This window comes from Hemicordylus capensis, chromosome 12 (genome assembly GCF_027244095.1).
Source record: "Hemicordylus capensis ecotype Gifberg chromosome 12, rHemCap1.1.pri, whole genome shotgun sequence".
Lineage (NCBI taxonomy): Eukaryota > Metazoa > Chordata > Lepidosauria > Squamata > Cordylidae > Hemicordylus > Hemicordylus capensis.
The window spans coordinates 16,192,501-16,212,661 of NC_069668.1; the positions used below are offsets into that span (position 1 = coordinate 16,192,501).

General features: G+C 55.3%; 2 protein-coding genes across 4 annotated transcripts in view; one reads left to right on the plus strand and one right to left on the minus strand.

Annotated features, from left to right (window-relative positions):
* Window positions 1-14,453, minus strand: part of ZZEF1 (zinc finger ZZ-type and EF-hand domain containing 1) — a 103,996-nt gene extending 89,543 nt beyond the window's left edge. For both annotated transcript variants that reach the window (XM_053274809.1, XM_053274808.1), the window contains exons 1-2: window positions 13,729-14,453; window positions 1,556-1,700 (exon numbers count right to left, since the gene is read on the minus strand). In XM_053274809.1, the coding sequence (XP_053130784.1) occupies window positions 1,556-1,700; window positions 13,729-14,292 (709 nt within the window). In that variant the 5' untranslated portion in view covers window positions 14,293-14,453. The remainder of the gene's footprint in view (window positions 1-1,555; window positions 1,701-13,728) is intronic.
* Window positions 14,454-15,936: 1,483 nt separating this feature from the next.
* The window catches only part of TADA2A (transcriptional adaptor 2A), a 34,685-nt gene continuing 30,460 nt past the window's right edge, over window positions 15,937-20,161 (plus strand). The window contains exon 1 of one of the 2 annotated variants that reach the window (XM_053274813.1): window positions 15,937-16,434. The gene's annotated coding sequence lies outside the window, so the exon portion shown is untranslated. The remainder of the gene's footprint in view (window positions 16,435-20,161) is intronic. The other variant, XM_053274817.1, reaches the window with a different exon arrangement.

Here is a 20,161-nt window from a genome sequence, read left to right on the forward strand (position 1 = left end):
AGGCCTTGTGTAAATAAGCCATTAGAAACGAACAACTTGGCAATTATAGAAGAGTGGGTGGGGATGGGAAGAGGAGGCAGCCCGTGGGCTAAGCCACACCGCGATCTCCCAAGACCTCTGGAGACGAGACGACCGATGCCACAGCAAAGCAGCACCCGGGGAAGCCAGACGTCGGCGTCTCTTCCATGCCTGAACAAGGAGTATCTTCTCAGCCCAACTGTCCACTCCGATCCCCAGATCTCGTCGCACTGCCAACCCAAGGCTGCCGCTGCCGAGGAGGAGGAGAGCTGTAGTCCAACGACGTCTGGGGAGACAAGCTGGAGACACCCGACAGCAGGGATTCTCAATGCGGGGTCTCCAGATGTGATTGGACTTCAACTCCCAGAATCCCCAGCCCCAGTGGCCTTTGGTTGGGGATTATGGGACCTGAAGTCCAAGAACATCTGGGGACCCAACACTGAGAATCCCTGCCCTACAGCAAGACGCCCTGTCACAGGGATTCCCCAGATGCCGTCGACTACAACTCCCAGCCCTATAACGCCCTTATATAAAACGATGGGGCTATGCAGTGGAAGGCAGCTCCCGATGTGCCTAGGAAAGGAAAACGGGCAGGAACATCCTCCAAAGAGGACTCCATGGAGAGGGGACAAAATAGGAACTTGGGAAGCTGCCATATGCTGAGTCAGACCCTTGGTCCACCTAGCTGAGTATTGGCTTCACAGACTGGCAGCGGCTTCTCCCAGGTTCCAGGCAGGAGTCTCTCTCCCAGCCCTCTCTCGTTGGAGATGCTGCCAGGGAGGGAACTGGGGACCTTCAGCTCTTCCCAGAGCGGCCCCATTATACCCTGAGGGGGGAATCTCTTCCAGTGCTCACACTTCTAGTCTCCCTTTCCTATGCAACCAGGGCGGCCCCTGCTTAGCTAAGGGGGACAAGACATGCTTGGTCCCACCAGACCAGCTCTCCTCAAATGCTTCCATCATTACTCTAACTGTCTCTTCTGTGCAAACATGCCTGCAATTTGAGCCCCGTGGTGTGTGGGTCAGGAGCAAGAAGGGGCAACGCCAACACAGAGAAGGTTCCAAGTGGAACAAGGCTATTGCCTCTCTTCCATCTCTGGGGGGCCGGGGGAGGCAGAGATGCTGCTCAGCAGCACCATGAGCACCCGTCCCCTGAGATGGTACCCACGGCCAAAATGTGTGGGCCTGCCTCATGGCCCAAGTGGAGAATGCGCAGGCCGCGTTACGCCCACCAGCCATTATGTTTCAAGCCCTTCACAATGGGCTCCAGCAAAGAGGCGCCTGTTTAAAGTGGTGCTTCGCTTTCTTGAGCGGGGGGGAGCCACCGGCCCTATCCGTCCCCAGCACAGCCTCCCTGCGGTGGCAGTTGCTGGGGTCTCTCTCGTGCTCCTTTTTTAGACGGGGAGCCCTTTGGGGACAGGGAGCCACCTTATTCGCTTCGGGAACTTGTGTTGAAGAGCGGCCAATAAATATCGGTTGCCGTCGTCGCCGTCGCCTCCAAGCGCAAGGGACGGGCCAGCTTCTCCCCTTCCCCGTACCTGGAATGAGCGAACAAGCCTGGAGCTGCTTGATCACGTGGCTCAGCTCCCCTTGGAGGTTGGCGCCGCTGGAATTCTTCAGCACCTCCAACATGTCGGCCACGTCCACCATGCCGTCGCCCTCGGCATCAAACTGAGCGAGCACCTGGGAGAGAGGAGCAGCGGTTAGGCGGGCAGAGAGCGGAGACGGCCGATCTGTGCTGCCGACCCCTTCTTGGGGGCAGCCCCCCTCCGCCGCCGCCCGCCCCATGGTCACAGGAACACCCTCCCACACCCACACACTCAATGGGGCGCACCAAGCTGTGGCACACCGGGGGCACAGACTCCGCAAACTGTGGCACACCGGGGGCATAGACTCCAACCTTGCAAAAAAAAACCTGAAGCGTCAGCACATCTGAGCGGAACGTTCTTCCGTACGGAACGGAACGGAACGTTCTTCCGTCCAAAGCACTGGGCAAGCAGGCCACCTCCACACACAGCCACAAACTACCAAAGCATACAGTACGTTGCCAAAGCACAATGATATTCCAAGTGGTGGTTTGTACATGATATATCTACAAAGGTTTACACACAAGGATTTGGAAACCCACAAGGTTATGAAGTATATGCAGGTAGTACTGTAACTCAGGGGTGGGGGATTACAGGGCACATCAGGTAATGGGGGGGGGTTTTTACGTCCAACGTCCATTTCCACAATTTGTCCCACTGCTGTTTAGAAGAGAGACTCGTGTCTTTTTGCACATAACCATACAGACTTTTCCAGAAGAGATTTGCTGTCTCATCTGCGTGGACCTCTTGGTCGCGTCTTCCCTCCCTATTCCTATGCAGCAGCATTGCAGAAATGACATACAGGTTTACTAACCTGATTACGAGGAGGGGAATATTTCCAATTCCCTAGTATGGGGGCAGCCGTTGTGTCCCGTTTCCTTGCAGGTTTCTTTCTGGGACCTCGAAAAGAGGTTCTATCGCTCAAACCCCAGGTTGGTTCTTCCCAAGTCTGTTTTCCCAAATCGGGCCACTCTCACAGCTTGCTTTACTCCCTGCCACACTCTTTTGGCTACCACGCACTCTTTTAAGACATGTGAGTGGGTTTCCCTGGATGTTTTGCCCTGCTCACTCGCTTTCTGTTTGCAGGTGATTTTAGGGCACTCTTGCTGGTCCTCTGGGAGCCATGGCTTGGCTGCATTTAGTATTATTATTATTAATTCGATTTCTATACCACGCTTCCAAAAATGGCTCAGGGCGGTTTACAAAGAGAGATAACAAACAAATAAGATGGTTCCCTATCCCCAAAGGGCTCACATTCTAAAAACTTAGTGGTATAAGCACCACCTTGTTTCCCATAAATGGAAAGGGAACTTTTTCTCCTTAAAGACAGCGATCGGGTAATCGAGTTGCAACAAGTACTATGAAGTGCGGTGTTGGTAGCATTTATGTTCTAAATCGGGTTTTTAAAAACCCACTTCTAGAATCTCTCCATAAATTGTTTTCCTTAGCTGCTTCACTGTAAGGCTGAGAGAGACTCCTGCTCCCTGCCGCCTTGGAGAAGCCGCTGCCAGTCTGTGCAGACAATACTGAGCTAAACAGACCAAGGGTCTGACTCAGCATACAGCAGCTTCCGATGTTTCTATGAAACTCCCAAGCTTCTGGCAGAATTGACACGGTGTAGAAACACGCATCGCCTACTCTGTCCTTCCGCATGGCAAGCTTGCCTTTGGATCCCACCCCTGTGAGGCATGGGAGAGGACAGCTGGCCTTGTGGTGGCAAGCGTGCCTTGTCCCCTTAGCTAAGCAGGGTCCTCCCTGATTGCATATGAATGGGAGACTAGAAGTGTGAGCACTGCAAGAGATTCCCCCTGGAGGGGATGGAGCCGCTCTGGGAAGAGCATCTAGGTTCCCAGTTCCCTCCCTGGCAGCATCTCCAAGGAGATCGGGCTGGGAGAGAGATTCCTGCCTGCAACTTTGGAGAAGCCGCTGCCAGTCTGTGAAGACAATCCTGAGCTAGGTGGACCAAGGGTCTGACTCAGTAGATGGCAGCTTCCTATATTCCCTGAGATCTTTCCTGGCTCTGTACTTGAGATCTTTTTAGGAGAGGAAAGCTGGTCTTGTGGTTGCAAGCATGCCTTGTCCCCTTAGCTAAGCAGGGTCCGCCCTGGTTGCATATGAAAGGGAGACCAGAAGTGTGAGCACTGGAAGAGATTCCCCCTTAAGGGGATGATGGAGCCGCTCTGGGATGAGCAGAAGGTTCCCAGTTCCCTCCCTGGCAGCATCTCCAACGAGATAGGGCTGGGAGAGAGACTCCTGCCTGCAACCTTGGAGAAGCTGCTGCTGCCAGTCTGTGAAGACAATCCTGAGCTAGGTGGACCAAGGGTCTGACTCAGTAGATGGCAGCTTCCTATATTCCCCAAGATCTTTCCTGGCTCTGTACTTGAGATCTTTTTAGGAGAGGAAAGCTGGTCTGGTGGCCGCAAGCAGGACTTGTCCCCTTAGCTAAGCAGGGTCCGCCCTGGCTTGCATATGAAAGGGAGACTAGAAGTGTGAGCAGAGCAAGATATTCCCCTCAAGGGATGGAGCCGCTCTGGGAAGAGCTGAAGGTTCCCAGTTCCCTCCCTGGCAGCATCTCCAATGAGAGAGGGCTGGGAGAGAGACTCCTGCCTGCAACCTGGGAGAAGCCGCTGCCAGTCTGGGTTGACAATCCTGAGCTAGATAGACCAAGGGTCTGACTCAGTATATGGCAGCTTCCTATGTTCCTATGTGCGCAAGGCTCAAGTACTGCCGAACATGTTGCGCGGGTCCCTACGAGGCGGCGTAGAGGGCCAGAAAGATGAGCCCAACCTCTTCCATTCTCCACACACAAACCCGCGATCTTGGTTTGCGAAGCAACCGCTTGGTGTGCACCGTGGCCACGCCTTCCCCACCCGGCCACGGCTTCCTGCCTCACTGAAATAACGGACGTTCAGGGGGTGCGCACAGCCCCACGGCAAAGTAGGCCAATTCAGTCTCCTGCTGGCAGGCCTCTGACTGCCAGAGGAAGAGAGGAAGCTGCCTTCGACCGTCAGACGGTGGCTCCAGGTTTCGGGATGTCCGCTCCGTTCGTTTGAGACGCCGCTCCGGTTGAATCGGGAAGGCCCTACGCTGAGTGCACATGGTGCGCGCGCACAGCCTGGATACTGCCGCCCAGGACAAAACTCACCCCGCACACAGATGCAAGAAATGAGAGAGGACACTGGCAGCAGCTTCTGCAAGACGGCAAGCAGCAGCCTCTCTCAGCCCTTTCGGGAGAGGCCGGGGAGGGAACTGGGGAGCTTCTGGACGCAAGCATCCCCTCAGCGGGGAGATCTTAGAGGGCTCACATGGAGCCACCCCACCAAATGCAAGCCGGGGGGGCCCCTGCTGAGCAAAGGGGTCTACTCATCCTCTCTACCTCCAGACCAGCTCTGCTCCCCGTTTTGGCTGCAGCACGGTAGCTTGGACCCGTTTACGGAGTAGCCAGGGGGGTTGACCAGTGAGCAAACCGGGCCTTAGCAACGTAAGACGCTGCCGTCTACCATTCCTCCATCTAGTTCAGAACTGTCTACCCAGACGGGCAGCGGCTCCTCCGAGGTTGCAGGCAGGAGTCTCTCTGCCAGCCCTGTCTCGTTGGAGATGCTGCCAGGGAGGAAATTGGGAACCTTCAGCTCTTCCCAGAGCGGCTCCATCATCCCCTGAGGGGGAATCTCTTCCAGTGCTCACACTTCTAGTCTCCCATCCAAATGCAAACCAGGGTGGACCCTGCTTAGCTAAGGGGACCAGTCATGCTTGCGACCACAAGACCAGCTTTCCTCTCCTAAAAAGATCTCAAGTACAGAGCCAGGAAAGATCTCAGGGAATATAGGAAGCTGCCATCTACTGAGTCAGAGCCTTGGTTCATCTAGCTCAGTGTCGTCTTCACAGACTGGCAGCGTCTCCTCCAAGGCTGCAGGCAGGAGTCTCTCTCCCAGCCCTCTTTCATTGGAGATGCTGCCAGGGAGGGAACTGGGAACCTTCAGCTCTTCCCAGAGTGGCCCCATCATCCCCTACTAAGGGGAATATCTTGCAGTGCTGCTCACACTTCTAGTCTCTCTTTCATATGCAACCAGGGCGGACCCTGCTTAGCTAAGGGGACAAGTCCTGCTTGCAACCACAAGACCAGCTTTTCTCTCCTAAAAAGATCTCAAGTACAGAGCCAGGAAAGATCTTCGGGAATATAGGAAGCTGCCATCTACTGAGTCTGACCCTTGGTCTATTTAGTTCAGTGTCGTCTTCACAGACTGGCAGCGGCTTCTCCAAGGCTGCAGGCAGGAGTCTCTCTCCCAGCCCTCTCTCGTTGGAGATGCTGCCAGGAAGGGAACTGGGAACCTCGATGCTCTTCCCAAAGCAGCCCTAACCCCTAAGGGGACTCTCTGGCAGTGCTCACCCTTCTAGTCTCCCATTCAAATGCAAACCAAGGCAGACCTCGCTTGGCCATGCTAGCTCCCCAGACCAGCTCTCCTCCCTTAGGCGACTGTCAACATCGCTACGGTCTCAGCACCCTTTTCCATGCAAACTAAAGTGGCAGCCAGTGTTCCCACGAAGGCATGTCACACGTTTGGGGGGGTCCGCTCCGTCCATTTTAGACCCCACTCGGGCTGAATGGGGAAGGCCCCACTCCGAACGCACATGGTGCGCGCGCGCACACTGCCTGGATACGGCCGCCCGGAACAAAACTCACTTCCACACACAGACGAATCAAATGAAGAGAGCAAACACGGCTGGATGTTCACTGCCTGGGAAGATCCCTGTGGCCTCAACCGAGGAGATGACGCCCTCGCGCAAGCAAGGGACTCCGCACACAGCGCCTCCCAAACGCAGCCGGGCAGGCAACCTTGGTCCTCCACTCAGCCCCGTGGCTAGCCCCGATCCGAGAAGATGAGGAGTCTCGGTGCCGAGGGGCGTGATCAGCGGAGACCGGCGCCTGGCGCCTTCCCTGGGTTGGCATCCGTCTCATCAGCCAGGGCCCAGGTCCGAAGCAGAGCGCCACTTTAATTATCAGAATGCCTCATTAAAGGCCAGCCGTTTCAGGAGCCCATCTATGTCTATACACATAGATACGAGGGTACCCTGGCACGTGGGGGGGCGGGGAGTGGATAGGGAGCTTGGGGAGGAAAGCTGGTCTTGCGGCCGCAACTGGCGAGCATCAGCTGCGAGCAAGCCTGGACGGTTCCCTTCGCTAAGCAGGGTTGGCCTTGGTTTGCATCTGGATGGGTGGCCAGTGAGCACCAGAAGAGCTTCCCCGGAGAGGATGGGGCCGCCGCTCAGTGGTAGCAGGGCACAGAAGCACCCTTTTATTTATTATTATTATTATTACTACTACTACATTTATATGCCGCTCTTCCTCCAAGGACCCCAAAGCGGAGTACTACATCCTTGAGTTTCTCTTTCACAACAACCCTGTGAAGTAGGTTAGGCTGAGAGAGAAGTGACCTTTTAACGTGGAGATTCTCTCCATTTAGCAGAGGGAGAGCAACTGGCCCTATCCGGCCAAAAGCACTGTACTCCCAGTGACTGTTGCTGGTGTCTGGTGTATGTTTCTTTTTTTATTCCTTAGATTATTTATCTGCTATATTTTTATACCGCCTTTCTGCCTTGACCAAGGCACCCAATATTACGATATTAATACCGTGATATTTACAATATTAAAAAGAATCAAATTGCAGAAGATGAATAAGAGATTAAGGTTTGGATTGTGAGCCCTTTGGGGACAGAGAGCCATCTTATCTTATTTATTTACCATTTCCCGCTTGGGAAACTTTTGTCAAAAAGCAGTATATAAATATTTGTATTTGTTGTTGTTCTTGTTGGCAGAGCATGGGCCTGCTTGCAGGCAGAAGGTCCCCCAGGTTCCCTCCCTGGCAGCAGCATCTCCAAGAGAGGGCTGGCAGAGAGACTCCTGCCTGCAACCTGGGAGAAGCCGCTGCCAGTCTGTGAAGACAATACTGAGCTAGGTGGACCGAGGGTCTGACTCAGTATATGGCAGCTTCCTATATCCCCTAAGATCTTTCCTGGCTCTGTACTTGAGATCTTTTTAGGAGAGGAAAGCTGGTCTGGTGGTCGCAAGCATGCCTTGTCCCCTTTGCTAAGCAGGGTTTGCCTTGGTTTGCATTTGGATGGGAGACCAGAAGTGTGAGCACCGGAAGAGATTCCCCCTCAGGGGATAATGGGGCCGCTCTGAGAAGAGCATCTAGGTTCGCAGTTCCCTCCCTGGCAGCATCTCCAACAAGATAGGGCTGGGAGAGAGACTCCTGCCTGCAACTCTGGAGAAGCCGCTGCCAGTCTGTGAAGACAGTCCTGAGCTAGATAGACCGATGGTCTGACTCAGTAAATGGCAGCTTCCTATATTCCCTAAGATCTTTCCTGGCTCTGTACTTGAGATCTTTTTAGGAGAGGAAAGCTGGCCTGGTGGTTGCAAGCAGGACTTGTCCCCTTAGCTAAGCAGGTTCCGCCCTGGTTGCCTATGAAAGGGAGACTAGAAGTGTCAGCAGTGGAAGAGATTCCCCCTCCGGGGATGGAGCTGCTCTGAGAAGAGCATCTAGGTTCCCAGTCCCCTCCCTGGCAGCATCTCCAACGAGAGAGAGCTGGGAGAGAGACTCCTGCCTGCCACCTTGGAGAAGCCGCTGCTGCCAGTCTGTGAAGACAATACTGAGCGAGGTGGACCAAGGGTCGGACTCAGTATATGGCAGCTTCCTATATTCCCTGAGATCTTTCCTGGCTCTGTACTTGAGATCTTTCTAGGAGAGGAAAGCTGGTCTTGTGCTCGCAAGCAGGACTTGTCAGTGAAAGAGGATCTATTTGCACACAGGTGTTCCTGGGTTCCCTCCCTGGCAGCATCTCCGAGAGAGGGCTGAGAGAGAGTCCGGCCTGCAGCCTTGGAGAAGCCGCTGCCAGTCTGGGTAGGCAATGCTGAGCTGAGGGGATCAAAGGTCTGACTCTGAGTAACTATGTGCTCAGCCGGAAAAGAATGTCTCTGCAAAGAAGGCCTTTCCCTCTGTTTTGGCAAACAGCTGCTCACACAATGGGCTTTGTTTGCTCACCCGGGATGAGGCCAGGGATACCTGAACTTTGATCACAGCAGGTGAAACACCCTGGAGAGGAGGCTTTGCTTCAACCGGGGAGAGCCACAAGAGTCAGTGCAGAAATCTTCATCGCCCATCATCTCATCACCGCCTGCCACCAACCTGTCCCCAAAAGGGACCGGGAGAGACTGGCCCAGGCGTGAGGAAGCACTGCCCTCAGCAAGGGCACGGCGGCATTCGCCAGGCCCGGAGGGCAGCCTCCACGCCCGAGAAGCAGGCGGCCACAGGGTTCCTCAGCAGGGTGTGGGCCCTGAACCTTTGCCCAGGCATCGCAATCTCTCCCCCGGGGCTATCGCCGACTGTTCCCGTGAAGGCAAACCCTTGTGCAGCCTCCCTGGCCAAGGTCCGTGACATGGTCTGCAGGGGTACATTTGACTTCTAGCCCCGTCTTCCCACAAGCCACACTTCCCTTGCTTTGTGCCAGACAAAACCCGAAGCCTCCGACGGCTAAAAAGTGCATTCGGTTTAAGCACCACACACCACACACTTTCCCGCTCACATGAACCACGTGAACAAGGAAGACGTTCTGGACTAAAAGCGCCCTCCGCGGCATTTCTGGCGGGGGACGATGGGAGTTGCAGTTAGTTCACCAACAGCTGGAGAGGCAGGCGAGGTGGGCGAGCCCTGGCTTGCCAGGACATCCCTCGGGGGCATGCTTGGGTCACCTGTGTTGCTTCCACTTCTGCAGGCAGGGGGATCCTTTCACCAGCGCGGGGTAGTGGTGAGAGTGCTGGACTAGGACCGGGGAGACCCGAGTTCGAATCCCCCTTCAGGCATGAAACTAGCTGGGTGACTCTGGGCCAGTCGCTTCTCTCTCAGCCTTGCCTACTTCACAGGGTTGTTGTGAAAGAGAAACTCAAGGATGTAGGACACCACTCTGGGCTCCTTGGAGGGAGAGCGGGATATGAAATGTAAAAATAAAAATAATAATAATCATTTGTGGAACTAGCCCCTTCTGCTGGCCACACAATCCCTTTCAGATTCAGGCTTTTGGAGTTCAAAACAGGAGAGGAACGACGCTGTCCATTTCACCTTCCTCTTACGGCCCCCAGGCTAGCAAACTTTCTGTTTCGGACAGGTCCACCAAATGGCTGCTAGTCTGGTGGCAATGGCCACCTCCAGCCTCAGAGGCAAGATGGAGGGTGGGTCTGTTAGTGGCTACAAGTCCTGATGGCTACGGACTATCTCCAGATTGACAGGCAGGATGCCTCCGAATCCCAGTTGCAGGGGAGTAGCAGTGCCAGAGGGGGGCCTGCTTTCACCTCTTGCCTGTGGGCTTCCCAGAGACATCAGGGGCCGGTGTGGGGTAGTGGTTAGAGTGCTGGACTAGGACCGGGGAGACCCGAGTTCAAATCCCCATTCAGGCATGAAACTCGCTGGGTGACTCGGGGCCAGTCACATCTCTCTCAGCCTAGCCTACTTCACAGGGTTGTTGTGAAAGAGAAACTCAAGTATGTAGCAATGGGCTCCTTGGAGAAAAAGTGGGATATAAATGTAATAATAATAATAATAATAATAATAATAATAATCTGGTGGGCCACTGTGGGAATCAGGATGCTGGACTACATGGGCCTCCTTGGGCCTGATCCAGCAGGGCTGTTCTGATGTTCAGATACGTAATGGACTCTTTCCCTTTCTTTCCTGAACAGCCTCTTCTATGACACATCATGAGCCGGGCTTTATTTTAGAAAAGGCCGCTACGTGCTGTGCGGGAAGAATGAAAAGCTCCCATACAGGTGTCGACACACATTTCTCCGGAGTAGGACCACTGCATTTACCCGGGGGAAGTGTGACGCTTCCTTTGGGTTACACACACACACACACCCCCGGCATAAATACAGACGTTATTTGTTTTTTTGGTGGCCAGCGGCTGCTTAGCATGGTACTCAAGACGGCTCCATAAACCAGGAGGGTGCCCAAGACGGAAGTGGCCCCAGCGCCCGCCCCAGATATCTCCGATCCAGTGTGCTGCCCTCACCAGCTTAAGTGCAATACTCTCGTTAAGTATCCTGAATGGTGCGTCACACACACACACACCCCGCTCCCAGAGTCCCCGTCTCGGAAAGCCAACCTGGATCCATTCGCTATACTAAGCTCTCTCAAAGGCAGGGAGAAGGTCGCCATGCTGACGGTCCCCTTTTTCAAGCTGCCGGTAACTAGACCAGTTAGCGGGCGCCTCCAGGAACTCCTCCGATCACCTCCAGCACTTCCTCATTCAACTTCTCCCCAGCCCTTCCCGACGACAGTGGCCCCAAGGTTGCTCCAGTGGCCCACGCAGTCCACTGTGGAAGCCAGAGGTCCCGTTTTCAAATCCCACCTCCAAGTCATAGGAACATAGGAAGCTGCCATATACTGAGTCAGACCCTTGGTCTATCTAGCTCAGTACTGTCTTCACAGATTGGCAGCGGCTTCTCCAAGGTTGCAGGCAGGAGTCTCTCTCCCAGCCCTATCTCATTGGAGACGCTGCCAGGGAGGGAATTTGGAGCCTAGATGCTCTTCCCAGAGCGGCTCCATCATCCCCTAAGAGGGGAATCTCTTGCAGGGCTCACACTTCTAGTCTCCCATTCACATGCAACCAGGGTGGACCCTGCTTAGCTAAGGGGACAAGTCCTGCCGGCGACCACAAGACCAGCTTTCCTCTCCTAAAAAGATCTCAAGTACAGAGCCAGGAAAGATCTCAGAGAATATAGGAAGCTGCCATCTACTGAGTCAGACCCTTGGTCCACCTAGCTCAGCATTGTCTTCACAGACTGGCAGCGGCTTCTCCCAGGTTGCAGGCAGGAGTCTCTCTCCCAGCCCTCTCTTGGAGAAGCCAGGGAGGCAACTGGAAACCTCTCAAGCAGCCTGTTTTTAAGTTGGGAAAGCAGAAGTCCCAGATATTTATCATAATGCTAAAGTAAAGCGTGCCGTTAAAAATCAGTTTCGACTCCTGGCACCCACAGAGCCCTGTGGTTTTTTTCTTTGGTAGTATCCAGGAGGGGTTGACCGTGGCCTCCTCCTGTGCCGTGTGAGATTGACGCCTTTCAGCACCTCCCTGGATCGCTGCTGCCCGATAGAGGGCTTCAACCGCTGCTGCCCGATAGAGGGCTTCAACCGCTGCTGCCCGATAGAGGGCTTCAACCGCTGCTGCCCGATAGAGGGCTTCAACCGCTGCTGCCCGATAGAGGGCTTCAACCGCTGCTGCCTAACTTGCCTCACATTTGCCAACGCCAGGACCACCAGAACTCCCTGCTACTCGCTAGGTCCACATCATCTGGGCATCCCTGTTCCAGGGAACTCTGTCATAGGGTTGGGAAAAGGGCCCCCAAATGAGTGCCTCAGTGCCTGCCCCCGAGGAGAGACTAAAGGCTCCTTATGAAAAGGACAGGGGAGTCTGAGAAGGGTTTATAAAGGGATGCATGTTGTGGGGATGGAGGAAGAGAAAGTCTTCTCGATTCGAACTCGCACCTCCCTAGCTGTAATCTGCCACTCTAAGCATCAGGTGGGGGGGGGGAATCCCCGAGTCCAGCGACGGAAATTCGACTTGGCCACAACCGGGGCGTTTGCTGCCACAGGGACTCTGCCAGAGGCCGCCTGCCTATGACGGGAATCACCCTCAACCCAAGGCCACTGGAGTCAACATCTGGGAACACCTATCCCATGAGAGGCAGCGTGGTGTAGCGGTTAGAGTGCTGGACTAGGACCGGGGAGACCCGAGTTCAAATCCCCATTCAGCCATGAGACTAGCTGGGGTGACTCTGGGCCAGTCTCTTCTCTCTCAGCCTAGCCTACTTCACAGGGTTGTTGTGGAAGAGAAACTCAAGTATGTAGTGCACCGCTCTGGGCTCCTTGGAGAAAGAGCGGGATAGAAATGTAATAATAATGATGATGATGATGATGATCACCTACCAACAACAGCCACAGCTGGTGGGAGTTGACGTCAGCCACTTCTGGGAACATCTGTCCCATCGCCCCCAGCCAAAGGCCATGGCAGGGGGAGATGATGGGCATTGTAGTCAACACCACCCAGGAACACCTGCCCCACAGGGTCCTCCCAAAGGCCACTGCAGCCGAGGACGATGGCAGTTGTAGTCAACACGTGGGGCCTGGGGCCAACTGTCCCACCAGCGGCCGCCAATGGCTGATCCAGCTGAGAACGATGGGAGTTGTAGTCAACAGCCCAACAGACCTGGAACCGCCAGCCCACGGCCACGGGGGTGATGGGCGTTGTAGTCAACACCCCTACAAGGGTCATCCCTACCCCACAATGGCCAAACAAAGGCCACTGTGGGCAGGAACGGTGGGAGAAGAGCTAGCCTGGTGGTCACCAGCACGACTTGTCTCCTTAGCTAAGCAGGGTCTGCCCTGGTTTGCATGTGAAGGGGAGACCACATGTGTGAACACTGGAAAAGATTCCCCTCAAGGGATGGAGCCGCTCTGGGAAGAGCATTTAGGTTCCCAATCCCCTCCCTGGCAGCCTCTCCAAGATCGAGCTGAGACAGACTCCTGCTCCCTGCAAACTGGAGGGAGATACAAACTGGAGCCCAGATACTACATCCTTGAGTTTCTCTTTCACAACCACCCTGTGAGGTAGGTTAGGCTGAGAGAGACATGACTGGCCCCGAGTCACCCAGCTAGTTTTTATGGCTGAATGGGGATTTGAACTTGGGTCTCCCCGATCCTAGTCCAGCACTACAGTATATGGCACTGACTCAGTATATGGCCGCTCCCTATGGAAGCATGAACTGTCCCCTTTGCAAAGCAGGGTCTGCCCTGGCTTGCATTTGGCCGGGAGACTGGATGTCTCTGAGCCCTGCAAGAGATTCCCCCCTCAGGGGATAACAGGGAAGAGCGTCTAGGTTCCCTCGAGGGCATCTAGAGGCTCCCTGGAGGCGGCAGCAACCTCTCCAACGAGATCGGGCTGAGGGAGAGAGACTCCTGCCCCCTGCCGCCTGGGAGAAGCCGCTGCCAGCCTGGGCTGACCGCCCTGCGCGAGACGGTCCCAGGGCCCGACTCGGTATGTGGCCGCTGCCTCTCTTTTTCCCGCCACAGCGACCGACCGACCTCCTGGCTGCGGGCCCGCTCCTCCTCCTCGGCGGCGGCGGTTCCTCCTGCTCCTCCTCCGGCCGGGGCGGCCCCGCTCCCGGCCCCGGCGGCGGCTCCGGTTCCTCCGGCTCCAGCCCCGGCTCCAGCCCCGGCTCCTCCGGCGGCGGCGGGCCCGGCGCGGCTCTCCAGGGCCTCGGCCAGCTGCTCCAGGCTGACGGCCTCCTCGCCGCGGGCCAGGCGCTCCTCCAGCCAGCGCAGGAGGGCGGCGTGGTGGCGCGAGAGGAGCGGCTCGGCCGAGGGCGCCTCCCGCAGCCGCGCCGCCGCCGCCTCCCGCAGCCGCGCCTGGCCCAGCAGCACCGCCGCCGCCGGGAAGCCGCCGCCAGAGCCGCCGGCGGAACCGCCCGCCACAGGGGAGGCGGCGGCGGCGGCGGGGCCCGGCGGCGGCGGCGGCGGCGACGACGACGAGGACAGCTCCATGGCCTCGCTGGCCCCCGGCGGCCCCGCTGCTGCCTCTCCGCCTTCCGCGGCCGCCGAGGCCGCCTCCTCCTCCTCGCCCTCGCTGTGGCTGCCCACGGTCCCCATGAGGCGCCGCCCGCCTGCCCGCTCGCTCGCTCTGCCCGGCCGCCGCCTCCTTCCCTTCAGGGAGCGGCCCCACTCTCGCGCCGCCCGGCAGTCGCAAAGCGGCGCCCCGCCTCCTTTTGCGACACTGCCGTCCGGCGGGGGGGGTGTCTGGCCGGCCGACGCCGCCTCCTTCCCTTCAGGGAGCGGCCCCACTCTCGCGCCACACGGCAGTCGCAAAACGGCACCCCGCCTCCTTTTGCGACACTGCCGTCCGGCGAGTGGGTATCTGCCCGGCCGCCGCCTCCTTCCCTTCAGGGAGCGGCCCCACTCTCGCGCCGCCCGGCAGTCGCAAAGCGGCGCCCCGCCTCCCTTTGCGACACTGCCGTCCGGCGAGGGGGGTGTCTGGCCGCGGGCTGCCGCAAAAATGCTCGTGGGGGGGAGGTAGCGGTTTACGACACTGCCGCCCCGCGAAGGCGCAGTCGCCGTTTTCCCTGCTAGCCCTGCCTTGTGGGGTTATCTGACAGCTGGTGAGCGCAGACGGGGCGTAGAGAGGCTGGCTGGACACGCCTTCAACTCAGCTCCAAGGAACAGGAAGGGAGGCAGCTGCTATTTACTGAGTCAGACCCTTTGCTGGCTCAGGATCGTCTGCACAGGCTGGCAGCGGCTTCTCCTCCAAGGTTGCAGGCGGGAGTCTCTCTCGGCCATTTAGTGGCTCAGGATCGTCTGCACAGGCTGGCAGCGGCTTCTCCTCCAAGGTTGCAGGCGGGAGTCTCTCTCGGCCATTTAGTGGCTCAGGATCGTCTGCACAGGCTGGCAGCGGCTTCTCCTCCAAGGTTGCAGGCGGGAGTCTCTCTCGGCCATTTAGTGGCTCAGGATCGTCTGCACAGGCTGGCAGCGGCTTCTCCTCCAAGGTTGCAGGCGGGAGTCTCTCTCGGCCATTTAGTGGCTCAGGATCGTCTGCACAGGCTGGCAGCGGCTTCTCCTCCAAGGTTGCAGGCGGGAGTCTCTCTCGGCCATTTAGTGGCTCAGGATCGTCTGCACAGGCTGGCAGCGGCTTCTCCTCCAAGGTTGCAGGCGGGAGTCTCTCTCGGCCATTTAGTGGCTCAGGATCGTCTGCACAGGCTGGCAGCGGCTTCTCCTCCAAGGTTGCAGGCGGGAGTCTCTCTCGGCCATTTAGTGGCTCAGGATTGTCTGCACAGGCTGGCAGCGGCTTCTCCTCCAAGGTTGCAGGCGGGAGTCTCTCTCGGCCATTTGCTGGCTCAGGATTGTCTGCACAGGCTGGCAGCGGCTTCTCCTCCAAGGTTGCAGGCGGGAGTCTCTCTCGGCCATTTAGTGGCTCAGGATCGTCTGCACAGGCTGGCAGCGGCTTCTCCTCCAAGGTTGCAGGCGGGAGTCTCTCTCGGCCATTTAGTGGCTCAGGATCGTCTGCACAGGCTGGCAGCGGCTTCTCCTCCAAGGTTGCAGGCAGGAGTCTCTCTCGGCCATTTAGTGGCTCAGGATTGTCTGCACAGGCTGGCAGCAGCTTGTTCTCCAAGGTTGCAGGCAGGAGTCTCTCTCAGCCCGTGGGTTTCTTAAAACCCGATTTAGAGCATAAATGCTACAAACAACGCACTTCACAGTACTTGTTGCAACCCGATCACCCTCTCGCTGTCTTTAAGGAGAAAAAGTTCCCTTTCCATTTATGGGAAACAAGGTGGTGCTTATACCACTAAGTTTTTAGAATGTGAGCCCTTTGGGGACAGGGAACCATCTTATTTGTTTGTTATCTCTCTTTGTAAACCGCCCTGAGCCATTTTTGGAAGCGTGGTATAGAAATCAAATAAATAATAATAATACTAAATGCGGCCAAGCCATGGCTCCCAGAGGACCAGCAAGAGTGCCCTAAAATCGCCTGCAAGCAGAAAGCGAGTGAGCTGGGCAAAACATCCAGGGAAACCCACTCACATGTCTTAAAAGAGTGCGTGGTAGCCAAAAGAGTGTGGCAGGGAGTAAAGCAAGCTGTGAGAGTGGCCCGATTTGGGAAAACAGACTTGGGAATAACTAACCTGGGGTTTGAGCGATAGAACCTCCTTTCGAGGTCCCAGAAAGAAACCTGCAAGGAAACGGGACACAACGGCTGCCCCCATACTAGGGAATTGGAAATATTCCCCTCCTCGTAATCAGGTTAGTAAACCTGTATGTCATTTCTGCAATGCTGCTGCATAAGGATAGGGAGGGAAGACGCGACCAAGAGGTCCACGCAGATGAGACAGCAAATCTCTTCTGGAAAAGTCTGTATGGTTATGTGCAGAAAGACAAGAGTGTCTCTTCTAAACAGCAATGGGACAAATTGTGGAAATGGACGTTGGACGTAACCCCCCCAATTACCTGATGTGCCTTGAAATCCCCCACCCCCGAGTTACAGTACTACCTGCATATACTTCATAACCTTGTGGGTTTCCAAATCCTTGTGTGTAAATCCTTGTAGATATATCATGTACAAACCACCACTTTGTATATCATTGTGCTTTGGCAACGTACTGTATGCTTTGGTAGTTTGGTAATAAAAAAATCTTGTCCTATTAAAAAAAAAAATTGTCCTATCTTGGAGATGCTGCCAGGAAGGGGACTTGGAGCCTAGATGTTCTTCCCAGAGCGGCGGCTCCATCTATCTAGCTCAGGATTGTCTTCACAGACTGGCAGCAGCTTCTCCCAGGTTGCAAGCAGGAGCCTTTCTCCCAGCCCTATCTCGTTGGAGATGCTGCCAGGGAGGGAACTGGGAACCTCCTGCTCTTCCCAGAGCAGCTCCATCCCCTGAGGGGGAATCTCTTCCAGTGCTGCTCACACTTCTAATCTCCCTTTCATATGCAAGCCAGGGTGGACCCTGCTTAGCTAAGGGGACAAGTCCTGCTTGCGACCACAAGACCAGCTTTCCTCTCCTAAAAAGATCTCAAGTACAGAGCCAGGAAAGATCTTAGGGTATATTGGAAGCTGCCATATACTGAGTCAGACCACTGGTCCATCTAGCTCAGTGTTGTCTGCACAGACTGGCAGCGGCTTCTCCCAGGTGGCAGGCAGGAGTCTCTCTCCCAGCCCTCTCTTGTTGGAGATGCTGCCAGGGAGGGAACTGGGAACCTCCTGCTCTTCCCAGAGCAGCTCCATCCCCTGAGGGGGGATCTCTTCCAGTGCTCACACATCAAGTCTCCCATTCATATGCGACCAGGGTGGACCCTGCTTAGCTAAGGGGACAAGTCATGCTGGCGACCACAAGGCCAGCTTTCCTCTCCTAAAAAGATCTCAAGTACAGAGCCAGGAAAGATCTTAGGGAATATAAGAAGCTGCCATATACTGAGTCAGACCCTCGGTCCACCTAGCTCAGGATTGTCTTCACAGACTGGCAGCGGCTTCTCCCAGGTTGCAGGCAGGAATCTCTCTCCCAGCCCTAAATCGTTGGAGATGCTGCCAGGGAGGGAACTGGGAACCTTCAGCTCTTCCCAGAGCGGCTCCATCCCCTGAGGGGGAATCTCTTCCAGGGCTGCTCACACTTCTAGTCTCCCATTCAAATGCAACCAGGGTGAACCCTGCTTAACCAAGGGGATCAGTCATGCTTGTGACCACAAGACTGACTCTCCCAACTTTGAGGAATATATGAAGCTGCCACATACCGAGTCAGACCATTTGTCCACCTAGCTCAGTATTGTCTTCACAGACTGGCAGCGGCTTCTCCCAGGTGGCAGGCAGGAATCTCATTCTCAGCCCTGTCTTGGGGATGCTGCCAGGGAGGGAACTTCCAGTGCTCACACTTCTAGTCTCCCTTTCCTATGCAACCAGGGCGGACCCTGCTTAGCTAAGGGGACCAGTCATGCTGGCTCCCACCAGACCATCTCTCCTCTCCATGCTTGTTCCAGCCTAATACATTGCTGCTAACCTCCAGAAAGGCTATAGAAATGTTGATTCCTTCCGCTCCGGCATTGTTTAGTCTCTCCCCCTAATGTCCTTGAACCTTGTTTCTAAGAGTTCATATTGTGCAATCGAGAGGAAGCAGAAACCGCTAGCCTTTCATCCTGTTTTCCATGCTCCTCTTGGGTAGCCTCAGAATGGCCTATTGACCCGTGCTAGATGCTTTGACGCCCTCTCCCTTGTAGCAGAAACGAAATAGGCAGGAGAGGGTCTTGTGGGCAGTGGCCCCCTGTGAATGGAACGGCCTTCTGCCATTTTCCTCCATGGAGTGTCTGTAGCAGTGATGTGAACATGCTTCGTCCCTGGGTCCTCCTCTTGGTCAATCAAACAGACTCAGTGGGAATCATTTAGAGGCTTTTATTGCTACTGCAGTTTAGCAATAGGTAATCAGTAGAATCGAACAATATCGGACCTCCGAAAAGTAGAAGCATGCCTATGTATTCAGTCCTTGGTTGGGGCCCCTTTGGCAGCAATTCCTGCCTCCATGCGGCGTGGCATGGATGCTCTCAGCCTGTGGCACTGAGGAGGTGTTATGGAAGACCAGGATGCTTCCTTAGCGGCCTTCAGCTCTTCTGCATGGTTTGCTCTCATGTCTCTCATCCTTCTCTCGGCAATGCCCCATAGATTCTCTATGGGGTCAGGTCAGGCGAGTTTGCTGGCCAATCAAGCACAGTACACTGTATACTTTTCAGAGGTCCGATATTGTTCTCTTCTACCATCCTTGTCTTCTTGGTTCCATGTAATATTCTAATTTTCTGGGATTGTGGATTTGGGGTTTTCCTGAGCTGTACGCCACGATCATCACAATGATAACAAATTGAGGCTTGACTTATCTGGCTTTGCAGGTAATGCGTCTGTCTCATAGATCAGTTTCACTTTTTAATTTGCATGACTGAAATTAATGGACTTTTGCACGATATTCTCATTTTCCGAGTTTCACCTGTATACAAACAATCCGAATGATGCTGACACCCTAGACACAGTATGCGTGGCAATAAAATTGTGGTCTAAGTATCTGGTACGCATGCGAATGATTCGTTGTTCATCTGGTGATTACTCCTTATTTGGATAAATCCTGTTTTTTTAACTGTCAGCAAAAGAACAGTGAGAACCAAGTTTCATAGATACAATTTAGTGGAGAGGGATAGTGACGTTGACCATGAGAGGCCGTGATGTCCCTGAGCTGGGCTGGGGTTACTTTAAGTTAGAACGAGGTTTTCTAAGTAAACATGGAGTTGCTTTGGTTTTCTAAGCACATCAGCAGCGCTTGGAGGGGTCTCTGGCAATCTGACAGCGACAGGGAAAACTGATAGCCTGGTGCATCAGAAAAGGGAACCCATCAGAAAAGCCTGCACGGTTGTGGCAATTTGACAGGGACAGGAAGAACTTAACAGCCTTGTGCATCCAAGATGAGGACGCTTTGAAGAGCCAGGTTTGGTGGCACAATGGTGACAGGGACAGGGGTCGTGGGATCTGCTGGGTCCCCGCCCAGGAGTGGAAGGATGGTGCCTGGAAACTGATTGGAGCCCAAGTGGAGGACTGGAACTCAGGACAGCCTAATGCATCAGAGGTGCGGACCCCTCAGAAGAGCCCACCTGGTTGGTGCCACCTGACAGGGAGAGGGAAGCCTGACGGCCTCACGCGTCAGAGATGCCGAGGCACCAGGAAAGCCCGGCCGGTTGAAATCTGTGTGGGGTTGGCGGAACCACACCTTTAATGGCTGGACCTGTGCCCAAGGAATATGTTGGGGGCAGTGCAATCGGGGCTGGATTCCAGGACTGGAGCCAAAGACCTAGCTGTGCGTGCAAACAGCAGTGTCTCTGCTGCAACCCCACACAATGAGATGTGACAGATGCAGTTTTAGCAAAGCTGCACAGCGGATTAGGCTGGGGTGCTGGACTAGGAATGGGGAGACCCGAGTTCAAATCCCCCTTCAGCCGTGAGACGTGCT